The sequence below is a fragment of the Symsagittifera roscoffensis genome, chromosome 1 (assembly GCF_963678635.1).
Source record: "Symsagittifera roscoffensis chromosome 1, txSymRosc1.1, whole genome shotgun sequence".
Taxonomy (NCBI): Eukaryota; Metazoa; Xenacoelomorpha; order Acoela; family Convolutidae; genus Symsagittifera; species Symsagittifera roscoffensis.
The window spans coordinates 6,906,967-6,929,893 of NC_087062.1; the positions used below are offsets into that span (position 1 = coordinate 6,906,967).

The 22,927-nt window shown below is 39.6% G+C and overlaps 1 protein-coding gene across 1 annotated transcript; it reads right to left on the reverse strand.

Moving 5' to 3' along the window:
* Positions 1-1,486: 1,486 nt before the first annotated feature.
* LOC134855177 (uncharacterized) lies at positions 1,487-6,423 on the reverse strand. Its single transcript, XM_063871607.1, has 4 exons — positions 5,981-6,423; positions 4,177-4,307; positions 3,335-3,566; positions 1,487-1,861 (listed from the first exon to the last, which is right to left on the reverse strand). Exons 1-4 carry the CDS (start codon positions 6,314-6,316, stop codon positions 1,514-1,516), a joined length of 1,047 nt encoding a protein of 348 aa, XP_063727677.1. The 5' UTR covers positions 6,317-6,423; the 3' UTR covers positions 1,487-1,513.
* Between the last annotated feature and the right edge of the window lie 16,504 nt (positions 6,424-22,927).

Sequence of the window (22,927 nt, forward strand, 5' to 3'; positions counted from 1 at the left end):
CAAAAACTACTGCAGGCATTTCAAAGAAAGGGCGGAATAATTGTCGCTGTTATAATAATCAGAGCATTTTTCTTTTGGATAAGAGCGTTTTTTATACTTTTAATTTCAAAGAAGTTATAATTACTTTGCTAAAGTTTCAAAACGAAAAACACTTTACAGACACAGAAAGTAAGTTATTTTAGTTTAAATGACTTTGAAATTTTTTCCCTGCTGATCCCATTGCGCTAAAAACAGTCGCAAATCTTCGTGGGAAAGGAAACTTTGATTGACAATCTGAAACAAAAATTAAAAAATAAAAACTGTTGTCCGTTGCTTTTTCAAAAACAAGTTGTAAATCATAGAAAATTAGCCATAGAAATCATCATTACATTGATCGATATATCGAAAAACTGTGTTCTGAAAGTCTTTTCACAGGCTTAACTTTATTTTTATTAGGTTTTCTTTCTACGAACTATTTATTTTTCGTCAACTATTTTCCTGTTGTTTGGTATTCGATTTCTCTACGATAAAATGGTGTTCAGTTTTGAAAGTAAGCACTCTATTTTTACTCAAATTTTTAAAAAATCTCTACATTTTCAGAAAATTTTTATGCGAAAACAATTACTCGTTATTTTATTACTATTCTATCGGTAAGAAGTTAAGCAACAAGCAGCAAAAAGGCATTTTTACTGTTTTAGATATGTTTTAGTTAAGTTTCTTTCTGTATCACACTCTGTATATTGTCATTTCAACACTGATGTTTATATTTCCGCTTATATTTTATCGGCTTTGTGACCTATTTTTGAATATTTTTTGGCGACACATAATTTTTATGCTCCCCACTGGATGGCACAAAATGCCGAAAGTCTTAATATAATTTGATAGTTTTTGACAAAAAGAATTTTTTGCGGCTCTTTCGTTTTTTTTTCATTCCGGTTCATGAGTTTCGGTCTGTCTTATAGGCTTTATTTTGCGTCTTTCGACGGGCAAAGAAAATGAGAGGGGGACTTAATATTTTTTAGTCGTAATATATTTTTTTAAATTTTATTCGGCTTCTTTATTTTTTCTTTCGGCCTAATAGGTTTCGGCCTATATTATATTGGCTTAGTGACCTCAATTTTTTCCATTTGACGAGAAAATAAAATTTTTTGTGTGTGTTTGTTTTGAGTGTGAGTAGGGCTTACTAATTTTTTTAAATCTAAAGTCCTGTTGATATTTTTTTCGTTTTAAATGATTTCTGCTAAAGTGTTTTTGGCTTTTTTGGCGCTTGGTAAAGTTTTTCCCGATGCTGATTTCACATTCTATTGTCTTGGCCTGTGTTTGTTTCAAAACTAGCCTTATTCATTTTAATAGTTCTGTTTTTTCAACTTTTTTGATTTTTTTTCCGACTTAGCGGCTTTCCTTGTTTTGTATCGCAAGTGGTGCGAAGTTCAACTTCGCATCTGTGTTAAAGTTTTCCTACACAATATATTCAATATCGAAAAATTTATTGTTAAAACTGCAGGATCATACTAAAATTTTAAAAGTGGTTTGGCTATCCTTTTTTCATCCATGTTATATCATGAGGCCAATCTATGAAGTCAATTTCCCAAAGAGAGTCGACAATCTCTCCTCCTACGGGAACCGGAAAGTATCCTAGGCTACGCATAATATCCAATAATTGAAGCCTGGTTCCATTTGCATCAATTTCCTTGTACAGGTATCTTTGCAATATCAGAACTTCCATTGAAATGAAGGGAACATTGATGCTTGATAGGAACTTGAGGCCGCCTTTGATAACTTTGGTCTCGGACCCTTCGCAGTCGATTTTGAGTATTGCTTCCTTGATGTGAAGACGCTGGAAAATTGGTAGAAGATCGTCTAGCGTCGCAGCTCTTGATGTCTAAAATAAAAACCACTGTTCTATTTTTGAGATCTTTGCTTTTCTGAAAAAAAATTGGACAAAAAGGGCAAAATACGCAGGCGAGCCGAACCCTAGACGCTGAAAAATAGTTTGAGTTTAAGGAGTTTGAGTCAACCTTAACAAAAAAACATATTTTATTCATATCATATATACAGTGCTGATTTAAATTATCCGGACAAAACGAACAAAACTTGAATTTTTAAACGCGTTTTTCTCAAATTGAATTAAAATTAGACAAAAAGTGAAGATAACAAAAGTTGCTTAGAACTTCATCAGAATTAATATGGTGCTATTTTTTCTCCCAAATTCTCAACAAAAATTTTACCCCAAAAATGGGTCATTTTGGCTTTTTTCAATTAATCAAAAATTACGCTGAAACTACTTTGTTAATTGATAAGAAAATTATATCACAGGAAGCCTCTTACGCAGTTCAACAAAGTTTAAGAAGGGTTAAATCTTCAAAAACCAGTATAAGAGAAAAAGTTTTCACTTGATAGTCAATAAATGTGATTTTTACTATATAAAACCCAAAATTTTTGCTTAAAAATAATTTTTAAAAATTTTGCGCAAATTTTTGGAGATTTAACCCTTCGTAAACTTTGTTGAACTGTGTAAGAGGCTTCCTGGGATATAATTTTCTTATCATTTAACAAAGTAGTTTCAGCGTAATTTTTGATTAATTGAAAAAAGCCAAAATGACCCATTTTTGGGGTAAAATTTTTGTTGAGAATTTGGGAGAAAAAATAGCACCATATTAATTCTGGTGAAGTTCTAAGCAACTTTTGTTATTTTCACTTTTTGTCTAATCTTAACCCAATTTGAGAAAAACGCTTTTGAAAATTCAAGTTTTGTTCGTTTTGTCCGGATAATTTAAATCAGCACTGTATTAGACTCCCATGACATGTCACAGGGACAGATTTGTGCGGGGTGAACGCTTTTTTTTCAGGTATTCAACCCCCTCACCAACCAAATGGTCCCCCTTTTGGTATTATTTAATTTTCGGCCGACCAACCCTAATGTTTTTTTTATCAAAAAATACTTACGTGCAATTTTCTTGACGAATGCGGCTGTATGGCTATCGCGGGACTAGAATTTTTCCAGAATTAGAAACACTCTATGATTAGCATTTTTATTTAACTCGGGTGACATATCAATTGAGTACAGCATTCCGATTCCGCAAAAAATAATAAAGTTAAGGCAGTTAATAAAGTTAAGGCAGACAAAAATTGATTTTTTGGTCAAATCCTTCTAAAAACTGCCCGAAATGGCACTGTTTTCCAAGAATTTGTGACCCAAAAGTTCAAGCCGAAAGGTTCTAGTGTTTTTTGGCTCGGGGAAAATGAAAAATGATTGACCTAAGAAAGAATCCATTTTGTTAAATATTTGAATAAACAAAAATAACTTTTGATAATTTTAAAATATCAACTCGCTTTGCAATAATCCTAAGCTCACCTTATTTCCACAATGCTGTTGTGCTTCAACTCTTGTGCCCCCCAAATTATCTTCCTCGGAGTAATCTGTCATTGGCAGTACACACTTGTAATGTCTGTCCATTAGAGCCACAGGGTAGAGTCTCACACGATGTTGGAGTAAGTTGAGAAGCACTGATTGCAACAGGTAATTGAAGGTCTCCTTCGTGGGCTCAAATGTGAACACATCACGACCCAGAAAAGCAGCTGACAAACTAGAAAGTAAAACAATTTGTTGCTATGAGAATGAAGCACAGAAATCGGCAATTTTCCGACCAAAAAAATGCTTTCACATTTCAAATCTCAGAGAATTTTTCAAATTTCTGACCTATTCTGGACTGAAAAAAAACGCTCGCAATTTTGGCAGTGACTCTGGGTCTTGTTAACTATTTCCCCTCCTTTTGGATCATGATAACTATTTCCCCCCTGTTGATGTATTATTTTTGACAACCATTTCTGTATACATGCATTTCAAAAATGTCAAAAACTAATTGGGTTTTCATTTTCGCGCGTTCTTATTTGTATTACTCACTATTTATATAAAATCTACTTAAAAAAACTTAATTAAATATATTTTCAGAAAATTGTTTAGAAAATATATTTTCAGAAAATTGCTGCCACAGATAAAATGTGGCAGCCAAAGTTGAATTTCTAAAAAAATAAAAATAGGGGGAAAAATAGTTAACAAGATCCGAGACCCTAAACAACTTTTTTGCGAAAAGGGGATGATTTTCAAAATTTTTAAAATAAGTTCTTTGATCTAAAACTTGAAAATAGCAAAAAAAGAGGCAGTTTATACCGACATTAGTGTTAAAATGTGTGTACCTGAAAGTGCCAACGTGACCTCCGATGTCGACGAAGGCAGCCTTTGGATGTCGTTCGAATAGGTCAGTAAAGAGAGGCTCCTGAATGAACGTCTCCCATTGGCCAGTCCGGTTGATAGACCCACTCACGTGCTACAAACAAGAACAAATATTAACCAATCAAATTGAGACAAGGCAAACAAACGTAAGCAAGGATAATGATTAACTTCTTGCGTTTTTTCTCGAGTCTAATTGGTTAATATAGGGTTTGTCTACTTTACGGCGGGGGCTATTCTCATGCGCGAAGGACCGAATGAGCGAAAAAACTTGTGAGCGAAAGACCGAAAAAAAATAAGCCGAAAGTCAATTCTTAAAAAAAAGCAACTGCCATTCAATTTAAATGAATTAAATGAAGCAATATTTTGCTTCTTTCATAACGAAACCCTTGAAATATAAAATTTGTTCGAATTTTGCGACGGTCAATGACAATTTGAAAATTTTGCATATTTCTGCTGTTTTCATTCTGAATTTCATGATCTTTCTTCACAAGTTATTGGCGTTTTCATAAAATTTAAGCCTCCAAATGATGTTTCGGAAAATTGAAAAGTAAAACATGGTTGAAGGCATTTTTCATGTTTCTAATTTATGCATTTCAAAAACCGGCTGATATTATTAACGGATGCCAATCACAAGTGGTGCATTGTCATGAATAACGTTTATTATAGACTAAACTTGCCAAAACTTTGGAAAAATAACGCTTTACAGATGATAAAATAGTGTTTTGAGGTGCTTGTAAAGTTTTAATTTCGGCTTGAAGTCCCTTCGGCTTGTTGTCCTAGACCCCTTTACGGCGACTCGACTTTATTGTCTGTTTACTTTTTGATACGTAACCTTTGAAAAGAATGCTGATGGAATGCACCGTAAAAACACAAACAAAAATCATTGCGGAAATTTTGAAACTGGTTCGTCTCAGGAAAGCTAAAAATTTATACTCGAGAAAAAATATTTTGAAACTTTGAAACTAGAAAACAAAAAGAGAAATCCAGGGGCGGATCTAGGATTTTCTCGAGGGGGGCTGATTCTCTAAAAAACTTTGAACATTTTGTCGACTTTTTTTTTGGTCGATCATATTGATTTTCCGAGCTCTCCTAAAGCACTAAAAAGACTCTGCTTTGGCCAAAGGCGTTTTTAGGCACTTTTTGAAAAATTTTGACCAAAAAATCGTGTTTTTTCGGAGCGCGCTCCCCCCTCAAAATTAGTATATATTGGCGCCCAAGGCGCCTTTAGAAAAATTTTAGGGTCCGGTACCAAAAATGGATATCTCGAAATAGTACTAAGGGGGACCCCTTTGGGTCAGCAGGGGGTCGAATCCGTGAAAGAAAATGAACATGAACCCCCCCCCCCCGTATATCCGCCCCTGCAGAAATCAAAGAAAATTTTAAATTATTGCAGAATAAACTATCATGTTAAATTTGACTTATAATGTGACGTTGATTGTTTTTTTTGTGAAATTGACTTAAGTTAGACAAAAGTCAAAAAACAAACCATCTAGGACTCCAATTAGTCTAATTTTGGAAAACGGAAGATTCAACCTAACAATTCTCCCCCTTTCAAGAAAGGGGGAGATTGTCAAGTAGATTAAATTAGTCGAATCTTCGACCAATCAGAATGCAGCAAAATCAGAATTCTCAATGCAAGCTATAGTGCTAATTTACTGTGTTTTTTATAGGGGTGGAGATTCTTTAGTAAATACCAGAAGGGGGTAGGGGTACCATACGGATTTCGGTCTAAACAAAATTCAGGTCTCAAATTACTGATATATTCACCTTGTCTTTGTGGAGGGGCAACAAGCAAATTTTGGCACTTTTTTCAGGCGCCCATAAACTCATGTCCAAATTACTCTGACAGTTTTTTTCAACCATAGTTTCATTTCTTTTGAAGTCCGTCCACTGAAGCAAATCCAAAAGAGAACTTTTCGCTACTTTGGTACGGTAAATAAAATCTTGTTTGGTTGATGCAACTTGGTATAAACTTAATAAAAATGTTTTTGAGTTTATCGTGAATACAATGATGAATGAAAAAACAAACAGGATTTTCAGTGCCAGATTACGGCGCAACAGGCATTGCTTGATTCTCAAAAATTTCATGTTAGCTTTGTTCATAAAGCAGAGAAATATAAAGCTATAAACTACAAGTAAAAAAAGCTTTAAAAGTTTTTAATACCGATTTGTTGGTAACTTGATTACAGATACGACAAAAATTGCTTTGATTTTTGATTGTCAATTTTTAGTTAATCATGCAATGTTATATTACACAACCAGCTGAATTGTTCTTAAATATCAAAACTGCATATTTGAATCTGTGCAAAAAGATAATTAAACAGACAAAAGCTATGAAAATTGAGATATTTTTCACTCGCAAAAATGCAACAGCCGCTTTTGTTGCTTTTAATCTCTACCAGACACCAGATTAACATTGACAAAAAAAAACGTTTTCAATTTAACTGCCATACAAAGGCTTAACATCATTATGAAGAATGATTAATTATTTTAAATCCAGAGGAGTGTACAGGATTTTTTGATGGACGCGGTTTTTTGCGAACAGTTTTTGTCCATTTTTTTTGTTAACTTTTTAAAACTTAGAATTCAATTAAAACCCCTTATTTTATTTAGAGCTCTGTTTTTTATGAATAATAGTGATTGAATATCATTATACATCATGGGGCAACAAACTTAAAAGATATCTATGAGCTTTTAGAAAAAATTGATTGCGCCTTCGTTACGGAGACCAAACTGTGCTTTTTGTGAATTTTAGGCGTATTTCGCAACAAGGACGCTCCCTTTGTTATTCTTTTGTTATTGCCTTTCATTTGCAATAATTCTAACAAAATTTTAACAGGCTTAAAGACTTGCATCTGGAATCCAGGAACATGAAGGCATAAAAAATTTTTTCGCCCATCCAGTGCACAGTTTGGCCTCGTAATGTTAAAGTTGCTCAAAATTTATTGTATTTGAGACTTTTTTTTGGCCCTAAAAGACAAAAAAGAATAGACACTGTTGCAGCGCAAATATAAAACAATAGTATAAATGCATATAAAACTGAACCAAAATATAAATGCATATAGGGACAGCAGCCAAGTGTATACATGGTGCATCCCGGCGGGTTCGGCGCCGGTTCGAATCGCGACTAGGTCATTTCCTTTCTAGAACTCGAATATGCACCGAACTTGATGTGATGCTCCGTAACCAGGTTCGATCCCCCCAAAACCTATTTTAACCGTCTTTTCGCTCTAATTTGGTTCAGCCTTGATTAAGGCTGACCTTTAAAAAGAGCAATTTGTCTCAAGGACAAATACTGGCCATTTTTGCAGCTTGATTTGAGTTATGCAGTTTTTTGTGGCCGATGTTACCGATGTTAACAATAAAAAAGTTTGTTAAAAATATCATTCTTAGCGATAAATTGAGTATCATTGTTACCGAGTTATTTTGCCAATAAAATGCTCGAATTAAATTGTTTGAAACGCGGTTTTTACAATCCGTGGAGATTTAGGCGCACATTTTGGCGCCCCACAAGGGACACGAGGCATCAGTGAGTAGCTACAACGTCTACGTCTACAACAAACAACTGCAACCGAATTTGACGACCAGATGAAATCACTTACCTCGAAAGGATAGCTTGTTTATCCCTACTCATTTCAACGCTCCTCTCCCTTTATTATTTGTCAGTTGGCGCTGTTTTGGTGAGTTTGTGCTACATAACTTAAACAGTGCCAGTGCCAGTTGTACGAAAAGCCGGTTGGACGATATCAAACCTCAGTTTCTTTTTTCCCACTTGCAAAAGAAGTAAAGTTTGTTAATTTTTAAGCACGAACTGTCATCGAATATCGACAACAGTTTAACAGACTTACAGGAAAAAGACAAACCCGAATACTCGAAACGTAATTTGCAGTGAAAACGAGCTTTGCTTGCGTAGCAAACAATACGAGTTCAAATTCGAAGTCAACCCACAAATTACTACACCAAACCAACTTACGATAGAAAATAACCTTGTTAAATTGTTGGCATCTCTTAACTGTTATTCACAGAATCCGTAGCTGGGGAGAATCTTCAGGCGTGTAAGCCCGACCGACCCGATTCTATCTCAATTAGCAGATATTCTATAGTGCAGAAAGATGAAGGACAGATGGAAGACTTCTTAAAACAGGTATTCTGACTGTCGATTGTCGAGTGCCCTGTCAATTACAGACTTTTTGTGTAAGTTGGAGAAGTGATTGCCGAACAATTTCTCTGCGACTGACCGAAAGTCTGACAACCCGAAACCGGTGACCGCCCAATCTCCAAAACAGTAAGACTATTCTAATTTCTACAAACTTGCAATAAAATTACGTACGATGTGTTAATGTCTTATTGTGTATCCCAACTCAAAGCAAGCTACAAGTGGTAATTTTCCCGATACCACAAATTTTTGGGTAATTGTGAACGGATTGAAAATCCAGAAAAACGGAACATAGACAAAAGGTACTGGACTAGTTTTTTGGATTGGTTTACGACTCGAACCTGCTGACCAAAATTTTCCGAAAAATTTTGGGAAAAAGTAAAAAATTGCAAAAATTTTTCAAAACGTCCCCATAATTCTGCGAAACTGTGCGGTAAGATGGCACCAACCTTATGTTAAGTTGTCTGGTAGCAAAATATCAGGCATATTAAGTTGAGTTGTTTCATCCTCAGGTTTTTTCCGCGTGTGTTGTTGGAACTTAACCAATTTGCCTGATCCCCCACCCACATTGGTGAAACTGAAAGCCAGTACGCTTCAAGTAAATCTAAGCCGTTTCAGCCCGTCCGATTATTGACTTCGTTGCGCGACACTAATGTTAAGTGGTCAAGTAAGGTGATATTAAGTGAGTTAAGTTGAATTCTTTCATCCTCAGGTTTACTCCGTGTGCGTTGTTGGAGTTCAACCGACCTACTTAATTTCCCCACCCCATTGGTACTTTAGCGTAACGTAGCCGTCGCATAAGTCTCTTGAGTGTATGGTACTCATTCTAGGAGCTAGTTCCTTGGATCACGCGCTCCGTATACTATCCGCACCGTCTCAAAAAAGCGTGAAAAAGACTTGTTTCACAAAGCCCGGTTTAAGCTTTAACTTTAACGCCAGGGACTCGCAGAAAACTATCCAATACTATCTGCACCACTTTTTGTCGAATCGGAAAAATCTAGTTATTTGGCACGACGCCATAAATAACTCCATTAGTAAGCACCGCAGTAACAACAACCGTAGTTTGAGTACTGGCCAACTTAAGAGCCTTCTTTTGAGATACAAGGAGAATATTACCGCTATTGTATACTGTCGTTGCACAGGTACGGACAATATAGAAAAAGAGTTGTAAAAGACTGGTATTCTCGTTCTTAACATAGTTGAGGATTTTATCTCAAAAGCAAAAGGCCAAAGACCAAACACTTATCGAAAAGTATAAAGAGCTGCACCAGCCCGGTTCCTTTGAGTTGAAGACTCTGTTGTTACTTAGACGATACAGTGCTGAATTAAGTACACTGAAAGCTAAGAAGAAGCGGAACCGTTTGTCGCCTAAAAATCGTAGAGCGATTCACAACAGATCTAAAGCATTAAAACTTCAAGTTACTCCCCCTTGTAAGTTATTGATGTATTAGAGTGTTTTGTGGATTTACTTGAGTGAAAATAAAGTATTTTCTGAGAGTAGTTTATTTCTGAAATTATCAAGCATGGAAGTTAAGTTTCAGAAGAAAATTAAGAAGTTGTTTGAGAAACGTAGCAATCTCGAAAACGAACTTTATAAATGCCATGAAATAATTTTAGAATACATAGAGAGTCAGAGTCGTTGCTCAAAAATTGATACCTATATAGAAAAATGTAGGAACATTATAGAACAAGCGGTCGAGATAAATAATGAGTTGATTGATATGGCTGCAAAAAGTGCTAATCTCTACGAATTGATACCGGCACAGGATATGTGGCTTCATAAGTTGACTCAAAGCAACGATAAAGTTTCACAGGAAGCTATCACATATAAAACAAGTTTTGAGGCAGTAACAGAGCCGGACAGCATAAATAGCAGCTCAAAAGTTTCTCATCATTCTGAAAAAAGTGAAAAACCCCAGTCGCATAAAACAGATACCCGCTCTAAGGTGTCACACCGAAGCAGCCGACATCATCAATCGGGTTCTCAGAAATCTAGTCGTTATACCGCCGCTCCGTCTTAGAAAAAACGCGACTTAATGATTTTAAAGAAACAACAAGAGGAACTTGAGAGGCAGGCAAAGGTATCATTAAGACTGAAAGAGCAGCAAAACAAGATGAAACAATATGTTTTAGAACAACAAAGCAGTTTAGAGTTGGAAGAATTGGCTGAAGAACACAGGAAAAAACTGGCAGAAATTGAGTTGAAAGGGCTTGAGTTAGAAGATGAGTTGTCGGAAATCAGCGAGAATGCTGAGGAAAGTGGTTTAACTCGAATCTCTCCACAACTAACAATAGACGAAAAAGATCGTACGCGTCACTGGGTCGAATCCGTCGACCACAATCAACCTGATGCTGTTGTAGTTCCCAATCAAGAGCAGCACGTTCGTTCAACAGCTCCTGAGGCAACTTATCCTGCATCAACAAATTACTTGGTCTCATCAAGTTTTACAGGAGTGATTAATGGCCAGGCAGCTTCTAGTGATCCGGGATTGTATTACAGTAACCACATTCAGGGACAACAACATAATTTGTCGAATTTGGTCCGATCGCAGGTTTCCGTTAACAATCCAGTAGGGTTACAGCAGGTCATTCAACCTGTTTCTAATAATTTGCCTCCGCAAACTTTTCTGTCCACTCATCCGGTGCTAGGCAATCCAAACACAGGTTCAGTAGTCCCGGTAACTTCTGAAATTATTTTGCTCCACCAACATCTGCAGAAGTTCCTTCTGATGTAGCACCGTTTGTTCCTGCATCAACAGCGATTAATCAGGTTTCTTTAAGTCATCAAACTACAGGATCAGTAGTAGCTGGCTACCAAGCACCTGTAATCCCATCACAACAACATATGGGTGTTCCCGTTAGTAGTTATAACTTTTCAAGTGACCACTATAATTCGTATAGTAATTTGTGGAGACCAGCTGTTGCTGCCCCTTTAATGTCAGCTCAACAACACTACGTTTCTTCGACAACTGTTTTTTCCACAGTAACTCCGATTGTTCCTACGAATAATTTCGTTCCTTATACAAGTGGAGGGATTGTGTTCTTTACACAGCCTGAAATTTCTTCACATGCTAATCAACCGTTCGTTCCTGATTGTCACGGTAACTCTTCGAGTTACACAGAGCCAACTCCCGGTAATTCACCTGGTACAGACGTCGAGCGTCCACTTTCGACACGAGAGTTGGTTAATATATTCATGCACAGCCGAAAAGATCACCTCCCTGAGTGGAAGCTCACCCAGTTCGATGGCAACCCACTTAATTGGCATGAGTGGTTTGGGCAGTTCATATCGACGGTCGATTCAGCGATACTCAGTGACGATGAAAAGCTTACCTATCTAAAAACGCTCGTAGTGGGTAAAGCAAAATCCGCAATCGCTGAGTATAGCTATAGCGGAGTACTATATAAAGACGCATTAGCAACTCTTCAAAGAAAGTTCGGGCAGCCGCACGCTGTAGTAGGGGCTCATCTAGATAAGTTGGGCAAATTTCCGCCGCTGAAAATGCATAACTCGGAAAATGTAATTGGATTTGCCTCTGCAATTTCTGGACTTGTTGCCGTATTCAAGTCTCTGTCTTTTAACGACGACCTGAAAAGTGTTAACTTACTGAATCAGGCTGTGAGTAAGCTTCCCCCGAACCTTAAGGAGGCATGGTCGATGCAAACCGTAAGACGCCAATGGCATAGACCAACTCTGCTAGATTTCAACGAATGGCTTAAAGAAAAGGCGGAGGGTCATGGGAGGCTAAAAACGATCAATTCTAAGGGTAAGTGTGAAGAACCAGTTAAGCAAAAAGTGGGTACGAAAGTGTTTGCTAGTAACGCAAATGTAAGTAATAAGACTAAGGAAAAACCAAAGTACCCTCCATGTTCTGTATGTAAAGGTCAACACGCTCTTTGGAATTGCGCCGTATTCAAACAGAAAAACGCTACGCAGCGAGCGAAACATGTAGCCGATCAAAAACTTTGCTTTGCGTGTTTACAGAGCAATCAATGTTTTCGTAATTGTAGCACGGCCAGAAAGTGCCCCAAGCCAAATTGTGAAAGCACGCACAACGTACTCTTACATGGAGCGGAGAAAATTTTTCCTCCTAAGGATGCTAAAAGTTCCCCGGCGTCAGGTAACGCAAACACTAAACATGTATCGACTAACGTTGCCGTCGGCGATATTCATAGCCAGAAGTCAACTAAAGGCCTCCTGCCAGTTGCATCACTCGCCATCTCTTCGGATGCGACGATTACTAATGCCCTAGCTCTTTGCGATAGTGCTTCTACGCACTCATGGGTATCCACCGATCTCGTAAAACGCCTCCATTTGGTTGGCATTCCCGTTAACCTCACCATAAATGGATTCAATTCCACGAGCTTGATGTAAAATCATCAAGTAAGTTTTCAAGTTTCCGCCGAAACGAAAAATAGTGAATTTTCGTTTTCTTTTCGAGCTTATGTTAAGGGTCATATTCGCATTGGATCGGATAGCAAGTTTTCCTGAATTACAGGAAAAATACCCGCAGTTGGCTCCAATCAAACCTATACATTTTAAGTATGAGGACGTCGAAATAAATAATGGACAGGATTTCTATCATGCCATAAGACCCGATGAGTACATGTCTCTTGTGGACCAAATTAAGACTTGGTATGAGTTGGAGTCATTTGAAGCCTTCAAGCAGGTAGATGCCCGTTCCGCCGCCGACAAACGCGCTTTGTCCATTTTGAAAAATGACACTTTTCACGATAGTGAGAGGTACGTTGTACCAATGCTTTGGAACGATAAGGAAAGTACTTTACCGAATAACTATTTTTCCTCCTTAGCTCAATTAAAGTCCTTGGAAAAGAGGCCAGATAAGGATCCGTCGCTCCGTGAAAAATGCGCCGAAACAGTTAGAGAAGATATACAAAAAGGATATGTCATAACCGTTAAGGCACACAATCCCAAATCACGAGCCGATCGTGAGTGGTATCTCCCGCATCACCCGGTGTTGAACCCGAATAAACCCGGTAAGGTGCGCCGAGTCCTCAATGGGGCATCGAAGTGTCATGGAGCTTCCTTGAACAAATCTCTGTTGGTTGGCCGGGATCTCCTTCAAAACCTCATTTTTGTACTTTTAAGATTCCGTCAGTATAAATACGCCGTTTCAGCTGACATTGAAGGGATGTTGTTAAAGGTTGGAGTCCGTGAAGAAAATCAACCTTCTCTTCGTTTTTTTGTGGCAGGAGGACCCCACATCAAGTGTGGTAGTTCACCAATAAACGCGTCACATTTTTGCTGCTCGTGACTCGCCGACTTGTGCGAATTTTGATTTGCAGAAGACTGCATCGGATAATCAAGCTGAGTACCCCGAAGCTGCTTTGGCTGTTGTCCACAAATTTTATATGGATGATTAACTGGATTCTTTTCAAAACAGGGATGACGCCTTGAAATTAGGTAGAGATTTAATCTCGTTGCTTAAACTAGAGGGATTTCGTCTGACAAAATTTGTCAGCAACATGCCGGACGTAACAACCGCTCTTGATCCGGACAACCGTGAGTCCAATTCCTCTGTTAAAGATGTTTGTGCGAGTCCAGACCAGTCGTCGCATGTTCCCGGTCTTAAGTGGGATCACGTAAAAGATACCATTGTCGTTAGTAGAGGGGTTGATCATCCACTAGGCAAAGCAATCACTCAGCGTACCGTGTTGAGTTTTGTTTACTCTGTTTTCGATCCAATTGGGTTAGTGGCTCCGTATACCGTGATCCGTATTAAAAGATATCTGGCGAATCTGGCGTCAAAAATGGGACGATGATCTGCCAGAGGAAATCAAAAAGCAATTCCTTGAGTGGCACTCAGGTCTTCATTTGCTAGGTTCGCTGACAATACATCGCAGCTATTTCACTGAACCTTTCGACCGAATAGAACTTCACATGTTCGGTGATAATTCGCAGGATGTTTTCGGTGCCGTCGCTTTCCTTCGTGCGCGACTTGTTAGCTCCCATCAGACCAAATTAGCCTTTGTGTTTGGCAAAGCCCGCGTCGCGCCTATGAAAGCGCTTTCTATTCCAAAGTTAGAGCTTCAAGCGGCTCTTCTTGCAACCCGCTTAAAAGAAGAAATTTTGAAAGGTCTCACTTTCAAAGTTACGGATATTTTCATGTGGACAGATAGTACCACTGTTCTCCAGTGGCTTCACTCCCGTTTTTGTTGTTAATCGCACTGGTGAGATTCTGGAGTCTACCACCACTTATCAGTGGCATTAAATACTTAGCGGTGATAACCCAGCTGATAACCCAGGTTTTTTCCGCGTGTGTTGTTGGAACTTAACCAATTTGCCTGATCCCCCACCCACATTGGTGAAACTGAAAGCCAGTACGCTTCAAGTAAATCTAAGCCGTTTCAGCCCGTCCGATTATTGACTTCGTTGCGCGACACTAATGTTAAGTGGTCAAGTAAGGTGATATTAAGTGAGTTAAGTTGAATTCTTTCATCCTCAGGTTTACTCCGTGTGCGTTGTTGGAGTTCAACCGACCTACTTAATTTCCCCACCCCATTGGTACTTTAGCGTAACGTAGCCGTCGCATAAGTCTCTTGAGTGTATGGTACTCATTCTAGGAGCTAGTTCCTTGGATCACGCGCTCCGTATACTATCCGCACCGTCTCAAAAAAGCGTGAAAAAGACTTGTTTCACAAAGCCCGGTTTAAGCTTTAACTTTAACGCCAGGGACTCGCAGAAAACTATCCAATACTATCTGCACCACTTTTTGTCGAATCGGAAAAATCTAGTTATTTGGCACGACGCCATAAATAACTCCATTAGTAAGCACCGCAGTAACAACAACCGTAGTTTGAGTACTGGCCAACTTAAGAGCCTTCTTTTGAGATACAAGGAGAATATTACCGCTATTGTATACTGTCGTTGCACAGGTACGGACAATATAGAAAAAGAGTTGTAAAAGACTGGTATTCTCGTTCTTAACATAGTTGAGGATTTTATCTCAAAAGCAAAAGGCCAAAGACCAAACACTTATCGAAAAGTATAAAGAGCTGCACCAGCCCGGTTCCTTTGAGTTGAAGACTCTGTTGTTACTTAGACGATACAGTGCTGAATTAAGTACACTGAAAGCTAAGAAGAAGCGGAACCGTTTGTCGCCTAAAAATCGTAGAGCGATTCACAACAGATCTAAAGCATTAAAACTTCAAGTTACTCCCCCTTGTAAGTTATTGATGTATTAGAGTGTTTTGTGGATTTACTTGAGTGAAAATAAAGTATTTTCTGAGAGTAGTTTATTTCTGAAATTATCAAGCATGGAAGTTAAGTTTCAGAAGAAAATTAAGAAGTTGTTTGAGAAACGTAGCAATCTCGAAAACGAACTTTATAAATGCCATGAAATAATTTTAGAATACATAGAGAGTCAGAGTCGTTGCTCAAAAATTGATACCTATATAGAAAAATGTAGGAACATTATAGAACAAGCGGTCGAGATAAATAATGAGTTGATTGATATGGCTGCAAAAAGTGCTAATCTCTACGAATTGATACCGGCACAGGATATGTGGCTTCATAAGTTGACTCAAAGCAACGATAAAGTTTCACAGGAAGCTATCACATATAAAACAAGTTTTGAGGCAGTAACAGAGCCGGACAGCATAAATAGCAGCTCAAAAGTTTCTCATCATTCTGAAAAAAGTGAAAAACCCCAGTCGCATAAAACAGATACCCGCTCTAAGGTGTCACACCGAAGCAGCCGACATCATCAATCGGGTTCTCAGAAATCTAGTCGTTATACCGCCGCTCCGTCTTAGAAAAAACGCGACTTAATGATTTTAAAGAAACAACAAGAGGAACTTGAGAGGCAGGCAAAGGTATCATTAAGACTGAAAGAGCAGCAAAACAAGATGAAACAATATGTTTTAGAACAACAAAGCAGTTTAGAGTTGGAAGAATTGGCTGAAGAACACAGGAAAAAACTGGCAGAAATTGAGTTGAAAGGGCTTGAGTTAGAAGATGAGTTGTCGGAAATCAGCGAGAATGCTGAGGAAAGTGGTTTAACTCGAATCTCTCCACAACTAACAATAGACGAAAAAGATCGTACGCGTCACTGGGTCGAATCCGTCGACCACAATCAACCTGATGCTGTTGTAGTTCCCAATCAAGAGCAGCACGTTCGTTCAACAGCTCCTGAGGCAACTTATCCTGCATCAACAAATTACTTGGTCTCATCAAGTTTTACAGGAGTGATTAATGGCCAGGCAGCTTCTAGTGATCCGGGATTGTATTACAGTAACCACATTCAGGGACAACAACATAATTTGTCGAATTTGGTCCGATCGCAGGTTTCCGTTAACAATCCAGTAGGGTTACAGCAGGTCATTCAACCTGTTTCTAATAATTTGCCTCCGCAAACTTTTCTGTCCACTCATCCGGTGCTAGGCAATCCAAACACAGGTTCAGTAGTCCCGGTAACTTCTGAAATTATTTTGCTCCACCAACATCTGCAGAAGTTCCTTCTGATGTAGCACCGTTTGTTCCTGCATCAACAGCGATTAATCAGGTTTCTTTAAGTCATCAAACTACAGGATCAGTAGTAGCTGGCTACCAAGCACCTGTAATCCCATCACAACAACATATGGGTGTTCCCGTTAGTAGTTATAACTTTTCAAGTGACCACTATAATTCGTATAGTAATTTGTGGAGACCAGCTGTTGCTGCCCCTTTAATGTCAGCTCAACAACACTACGTTTCTTCGACAACTGTTTTTTCCACAGTAACTCCGATTGTTCCTACGAATAATTTCGTTCCTTATACAAGTGGAGGGATTGTGTTCTTTACACAGCCTGAAATTTCTTCACATGCTAATCAACCGTTCGTTCCTGATTGTCACGGTAACTCTTCGAGTTACACAGAGCCAACTCCCGGTAATTCACCTGGTACAGACGTCGAGCGTCCACTTTCGACACGAGAGTTGGTTAATATATTCATGCACAGCCGAAAAGATCACCTCCCTGAGTGGAAGCTGACCCAGTTCGATGTCAACCCACTTAATTGGCATGAGTGGTTTGGGCAGTTCATATCGACGGTCGATTCAGCGATACTCAGTGACGATGAAAAGCTTACCTATCTAAAAACGCTCGTAGTGGGTAAAGCAAAATCCGCAATCGCTGAGTATAGCTATAGCGGAGTACTATATAAAGACGCATTAGCAACTCTTCAAAGAAAGTTCGGGCAGCCGCACGCTGTAGTAGGGGCTCATCTAGATAAGTTGGGCAAATTTCCGCCGCTGAAAATGCATAACTCGGAAAATGTAATTGGATTTGCCTCTGCAATTTCTGGACTTGTTGCCGTATTCAAGTCTCTGTCTTTTAACGACGACCTGAAAAGTGTTAACTTACTGAATCAGGCTGTGAGTAAGCTTCCCCCGAACCTTAAGGAGGCATGGTCGATGCAAACCGTAAGACGCCAATGGCATAGACCAACTCTGCTAGATTTCAACGAATGGCTTAAAGAAAAGGCGGAGGGTCATGGGAGGCTAAAAACGATCAATTCTAAGGGTAAGTGTGAAGAACCAGTTAAGCAAAAAGTGGGTACGAAAGTGTTTGCTAGTAACGCAAATGTAAGTAATAAGACTAAGGAAAAACCAAAGTACCCTCCATGTTCTGTATGTAAAGGTCAACACGCTCTTTGGAATTGCGCCGTATTCAAACAGAAAAACGCTACGCAGCGAGCGAAACATGTAGCCGAACAAAAACTTTGCTTTGCGTGTTTACAGAGCAATCAATGTTTTCGTAATTGTAGCACGGCCAGAAAGTGCCCCAAGCCAAATTGTGAAAGCACGCACAACGTACTCTTACATGGAGCGGAGAAAATGTTTCCTCCTAAGGATGCTAAAAGTTCCCCGGCGTCAGGTAACGCAAACACTAAACATGTATCGACTAACGTTGCCGTCGGCGATATTCATAGCCAGAAGTCAACTAAAGGCCTCCTGCCAGTTGCATCACTCGCCATCTCTTCGGATGCGACGATTACTAATGCCCTAGCTCTTTGCGATAGTGCTTCTACGCACTCATGGGTATCCGCCGATCTCGTAAAACGCCTCCATTTGGTTGGCATTCCCGTTAACCTCACCATAAATGGATTCAATTCCACGAGCTTGATGTAAAATCATCAAGTAAGTTTTCAAGTTTCCGCCGAAACGAAAAATAGTGAATTTTCGTTTTCTTTTCGAGCTTATGTTAAGGGTCATATTCGCATTGGATCGGATAGCAAGTTTTCCTGAATCACAGGAAAAATACCCGCAGTTGGCTCCAATCAAACCTATACATTTTAAGTATGAGGACGTCGAAATAAATAATGGACAGGATTTCTATCATGCCATAAGACCCGATGAGTACATGTCTCTTGTGGAGCAAATTAAGACTTGGTATGAGTTGGAGTCATTTGAAGCCTTCAAGCAGGTAGATGCCCGTTCCGCCGCCGACAAACGCGCTTTGTCCATTTTGAAAAATGACACTTTTCACGATAGTGAGAGGTACGTTGTACCAATGCTTTGGAACGATAAGGAAAGTACTTTACCGAATAACTATTTTTCCTCCTTAGCTCAATTAAAGTCCTTGGAAAAGAGGCCAGATAAGGATCCGTCGCTCCGTGAAAAATGCGCCGAAACAGTTAGAGAAGATATACAAAAAGGATATGTCATAACCGTTAAGGCACACAATCCCAAATCACGAGCCGATCGTGAGTGGTATCTCCCGCATCACCCGGTGTTGAACCCGAATAAACCCGGTAAGGTGCGCCGAGTCCTCAATGGGGCATCGAAGTGTCATGGAGCTTCCTTGAACAAATCTCTGTTGGTTGGCCGGGATCTCCTTCAAAACCTCATTTTTGTACTTTTAAGATTCCGTCAGTATAAATACGCCGTTTCAGCTGACATTGAAGGGATGTTGTTAAAGGTTGGAGTCCGTGAAGAAAATCAACCTTCTCTTCGTTTTTTTGTGGCAGGAGGACCCCACATCAAGTGTGGTAGTTCACCAATAAACGCGTCACATTTTTGCTGCTCGTGACTCGCCGACTTGTGCGAATTTTGATTTGCAGAAGACTGCATCGGATAATCAAGCTGAGTACCCCGAAGCTGCTTTGGCTGTTGTCCACAAATTTTATATGGATGATTAACTGGATTCTTTTCAAAACAGGGATGACGCCTTGAAATTAGGTAGAGATTTAATCTCGTTGCTTAAACTAGAGGGATTTCGTCTGACAAAATTTGTCAGCAACATGCCGGACGTAACAACCGCTCTTGATCCGGACAACCGTGAGTCCAATTCCTCTGTTAAAGATGTTTGTGCGAGTCCAGACCAGTCGTCGCATGTTCCCGGTCTTAAGTGGGATCACGTAAAAGATACCATTGTCGTTAGTAGAGGGGTTGATCATCCACTAGGCAAAGCAATCACTCAGCGTACCGTGTTGAGTTTTGTTTACTCTGTTTTCGATCCAATTGGGTTAGTGGCTCCGTATACCGTGATCCGTATTAAAAGATATCTGGCGAATCTGGCGTCAAAAATGGGACGATGATCTGCCAGAGGAAATCAAAAAGCAATTCCTTGAGTGGCACTCAGGTCTTCATTTGCTAGGTTCGCTGACAATACATCGCAGCTATTTCACTGAACCTTTCGACCGAATAGAACTTCACATGTTCGGTGATAATTCGCAGGATGTTTTCGGTGCCGTCGCTTTCCTTCGTGCGCGACTTGTTAGCTCCCATCAGACCAAATTAGCCTTTGTGTTTGGCAAAGCCCGCGTCGCGCCTATGAAAGCGCTTTCTATTCCAAAGTTAGAGCTTCAAGCGGCTCTTCTTGCAACCCGCTTAAAAGAAGAAATTTTGAAAGGTCTCACTTTCAAAGTTACGGATATTTTCATGTGGACAGATAGTACCACTGTTCTCCAGTGGCTTCACTCCCGTTTTTGTTGTTAATCGCACTGGTGAGATTCTGGAGTCTACCACCACTTATCAGTGGCATTAAATACTTAGCGGTGATAACCCAGCTGATACCGGTACACGAGGGATTTCTTCGGAAGCCCTCAAGGAAAGCAGCTGGGTTAATGGCCCTAGTATATTGAGAACAACTGATTGGCCGTTCAAGCCCGATACAAGTGTTGTTGATAAAATTAGACTCAAAGGACCATCATGTGATATCGACATTTGTCTGGAAAATTCGTCAAATTTCGTCGTCGATGTTTTGACAGAAAAAAATCGTCCCTTCGGAAAATGGGAGAGATTCAATTCAATTGTAAAATACAAACGCGCAGTAGCATTTTTGTTAAGATGGCTGCCATCCCATAAACATTTCCGGTCAAGTATATTAGAAATTACAGACCCGTCTGAAATGGATATTGCTGAACAGAAGCTCATTTACCTATCCCAGGGTGAGACATTCCCTAGTGAGCTAAAACTACTAAGATCCGGTAAAGTTTTTACAAGGAATAGTCGGATCGCCAAGTATTCGCCGTTCATTGGACCAGCTGGCATCCTTCGCCCGACTGGGCGCATCAGCCGCTTGGTTAATTCCGATTTCGATAGCAGGCATCCGATTATACTTGATGCACGTTACGCGGTTGTTCGGTTATTGGTTCAGCACTTGCACGTTTGGAATTTCCATCAAGGCTTGGATTACATACGTGCGGTGGTTAATTTGAAGTACGTTGTGTTAAATTTGCGATGGTTGCTGCGAAACATTGAAAATACTTGCGTTGCTTGCCGAAAACACAAAGCGCAAACAGTAACTCATATTATGGCTGATCTGCCCCTTGAAAGACTGGGTTACAAGCAACCCCTTTCACTAACACAGGTGTCGACTACTTTGGGCCGTTCCTAGTTCCAATCCGGAGAAGTACGGAAAAGATGTGGGTTTTTTGTTCACCTGTCTCACCACTAGAGCGGTGCATATTGAAGTGGTCCCCTCGCTCGACACAAGCTCTTGTGTGATGGGCGTAGAGAGGTTTATTGCATGTCGCGGTACTCCGACTACCATCATGTCCGACAACATAACGAACTTTGTTGGCGCTCAGAAAGAGCTCTTAGCTTGCATTGAGAGTTGGAACAAGCTCGCACCAGCTGTTTTTGTTCAGAAAGGGATCAAGTGGAAAATAAATCCAGCCAGCGCACGGCACCATGGTGGCTCCTGGGAGCGATTAGTTTGGAGTGTCAAGCGCGTTTTGTATGACATCTTAGGCAACAGAAGAGTAACTGAGGAGGTTCTAAGAACCACGCTGTGCCTTGTTGAGCAATCATTCAACGCTAGACCGATAACAGCCGTTAGTTCCGATCCGCTAGATCTAGAGGCGTTGACCCCGAATCATTTTATCTTTGGTCAACACGCAGCGAGTTTTCCGTCGCTAAGTTTCGAAGAAAACTTCGACCATAAAAAGCGGTTCGCCAGAGCGCAATCATACGCTAACGCAATATGGACACGGTGGATGCGGGAATACGTTCCTTCCCTCAATAGGAGGGCAAAGTGGCACAACCTCAGTCAGTTAAGTTGAAAGCCGGCGACTTGGTTTGGGTCATAGAGCCTGACACTCCACGTGGACATTATCCACTCGCACGTATCCTAAGACTGCACTAAGGCAAGGACGGATAAAGACCGTTACGAGCGAACTGACCCGCCCGACCGTAAAGCTTGCTCCCGTTCTTCCTTGTTTAGGGGTGGAGGATGTTGCAGCGCAAATATAAAACAATATCATAAATGCATAAAAAACTGAACCAAAATATAAATGCATATAGGGACAGTAGCCAAGTGTATACATGGTGAGTCCCGGCGGGTTCGGCGCCGGTTCGAATCGCAACTAGGTCATTTCTTTTCTAGAACTCGAATATGCACCGAACTTGATGGGATATTCCGTAACCAGGTTCGATCCCCCCAAAACCTATTTTAACCGTCTTTTCGCTCTAATTTGGTTCAGCCTTGATTAAGGCTGACCTTTAAAAAGACCAATTTGTCTCAAGGACAAATACTGGCCATTTTTGCAGCTTGCTTTGAGTTATGCAGTTTTTTGTGGCCGATGTTACCGATGTTAACAATGCAAAAGTTTGTTAAAAATATCATTCTTAGCGATAAATTGAGTATCATTGTTACTGAGTTATTTTGCCGATAAAATGCTCGAATTAAATTGTTTGAAACGCGATATTTTTACAATCCGTGGAGATTGAGGCGCACAGACACGCAAACAACACAGCGTCGAAAATAAAACTTTCTCGACCCAAAGTTTGGACCTAAGCTCAAATCAGTTACTTAGTAAAAAAATCATAATCTGCCCGTGTTGACCTCCATAGACCGAAAATGCTAATCATACAATTTCATACACTTAATCTATGGAAAATTGTTAGTCATACAAAAGTCATACATTTTAGCTTAATGAGTTTAATCGAATTTCAAAGGTATTTTATAGTTGTTTTGGTATCGAAATTGTTATCTCTTCATTAAATAAACGAAAAAAAAATGGTATGAAAAAAATGCTAACCATACAATTTCCATATATGGAATTTATATGATTAGAATTTTCTTTTTTAATTTTTTGTGAAAAAAAAAAGCTT

What these genes read in the sequence shown, in the direction of transcription:
- LOC134855177 (XM_063871607.1), bottom strand. Translation starts at nt 6,316, where the DNA reads ATGAACAAAGCTAACATGAAATTTTTGAGAATCAAGCAATGCCTGTTG. An exon ending in TGCCCCTCCACAAAGACAAG is followed by an intron (nt 4,308 to 5,980) that starts GTGAATATATCA and finishes TCTTGTTTGTAG; the next exon opens with CACGTGAGTGGGTCTATCAA. An exon ending in GGTCACGTTGGCACTTTCAG is followed by an intron (nt 3,567 to 4,176) that starts GTACACACATTT and finishes TTTACTTTCTAG; the next exon opens with TTTGTCAGCTGCTTTTCTGG.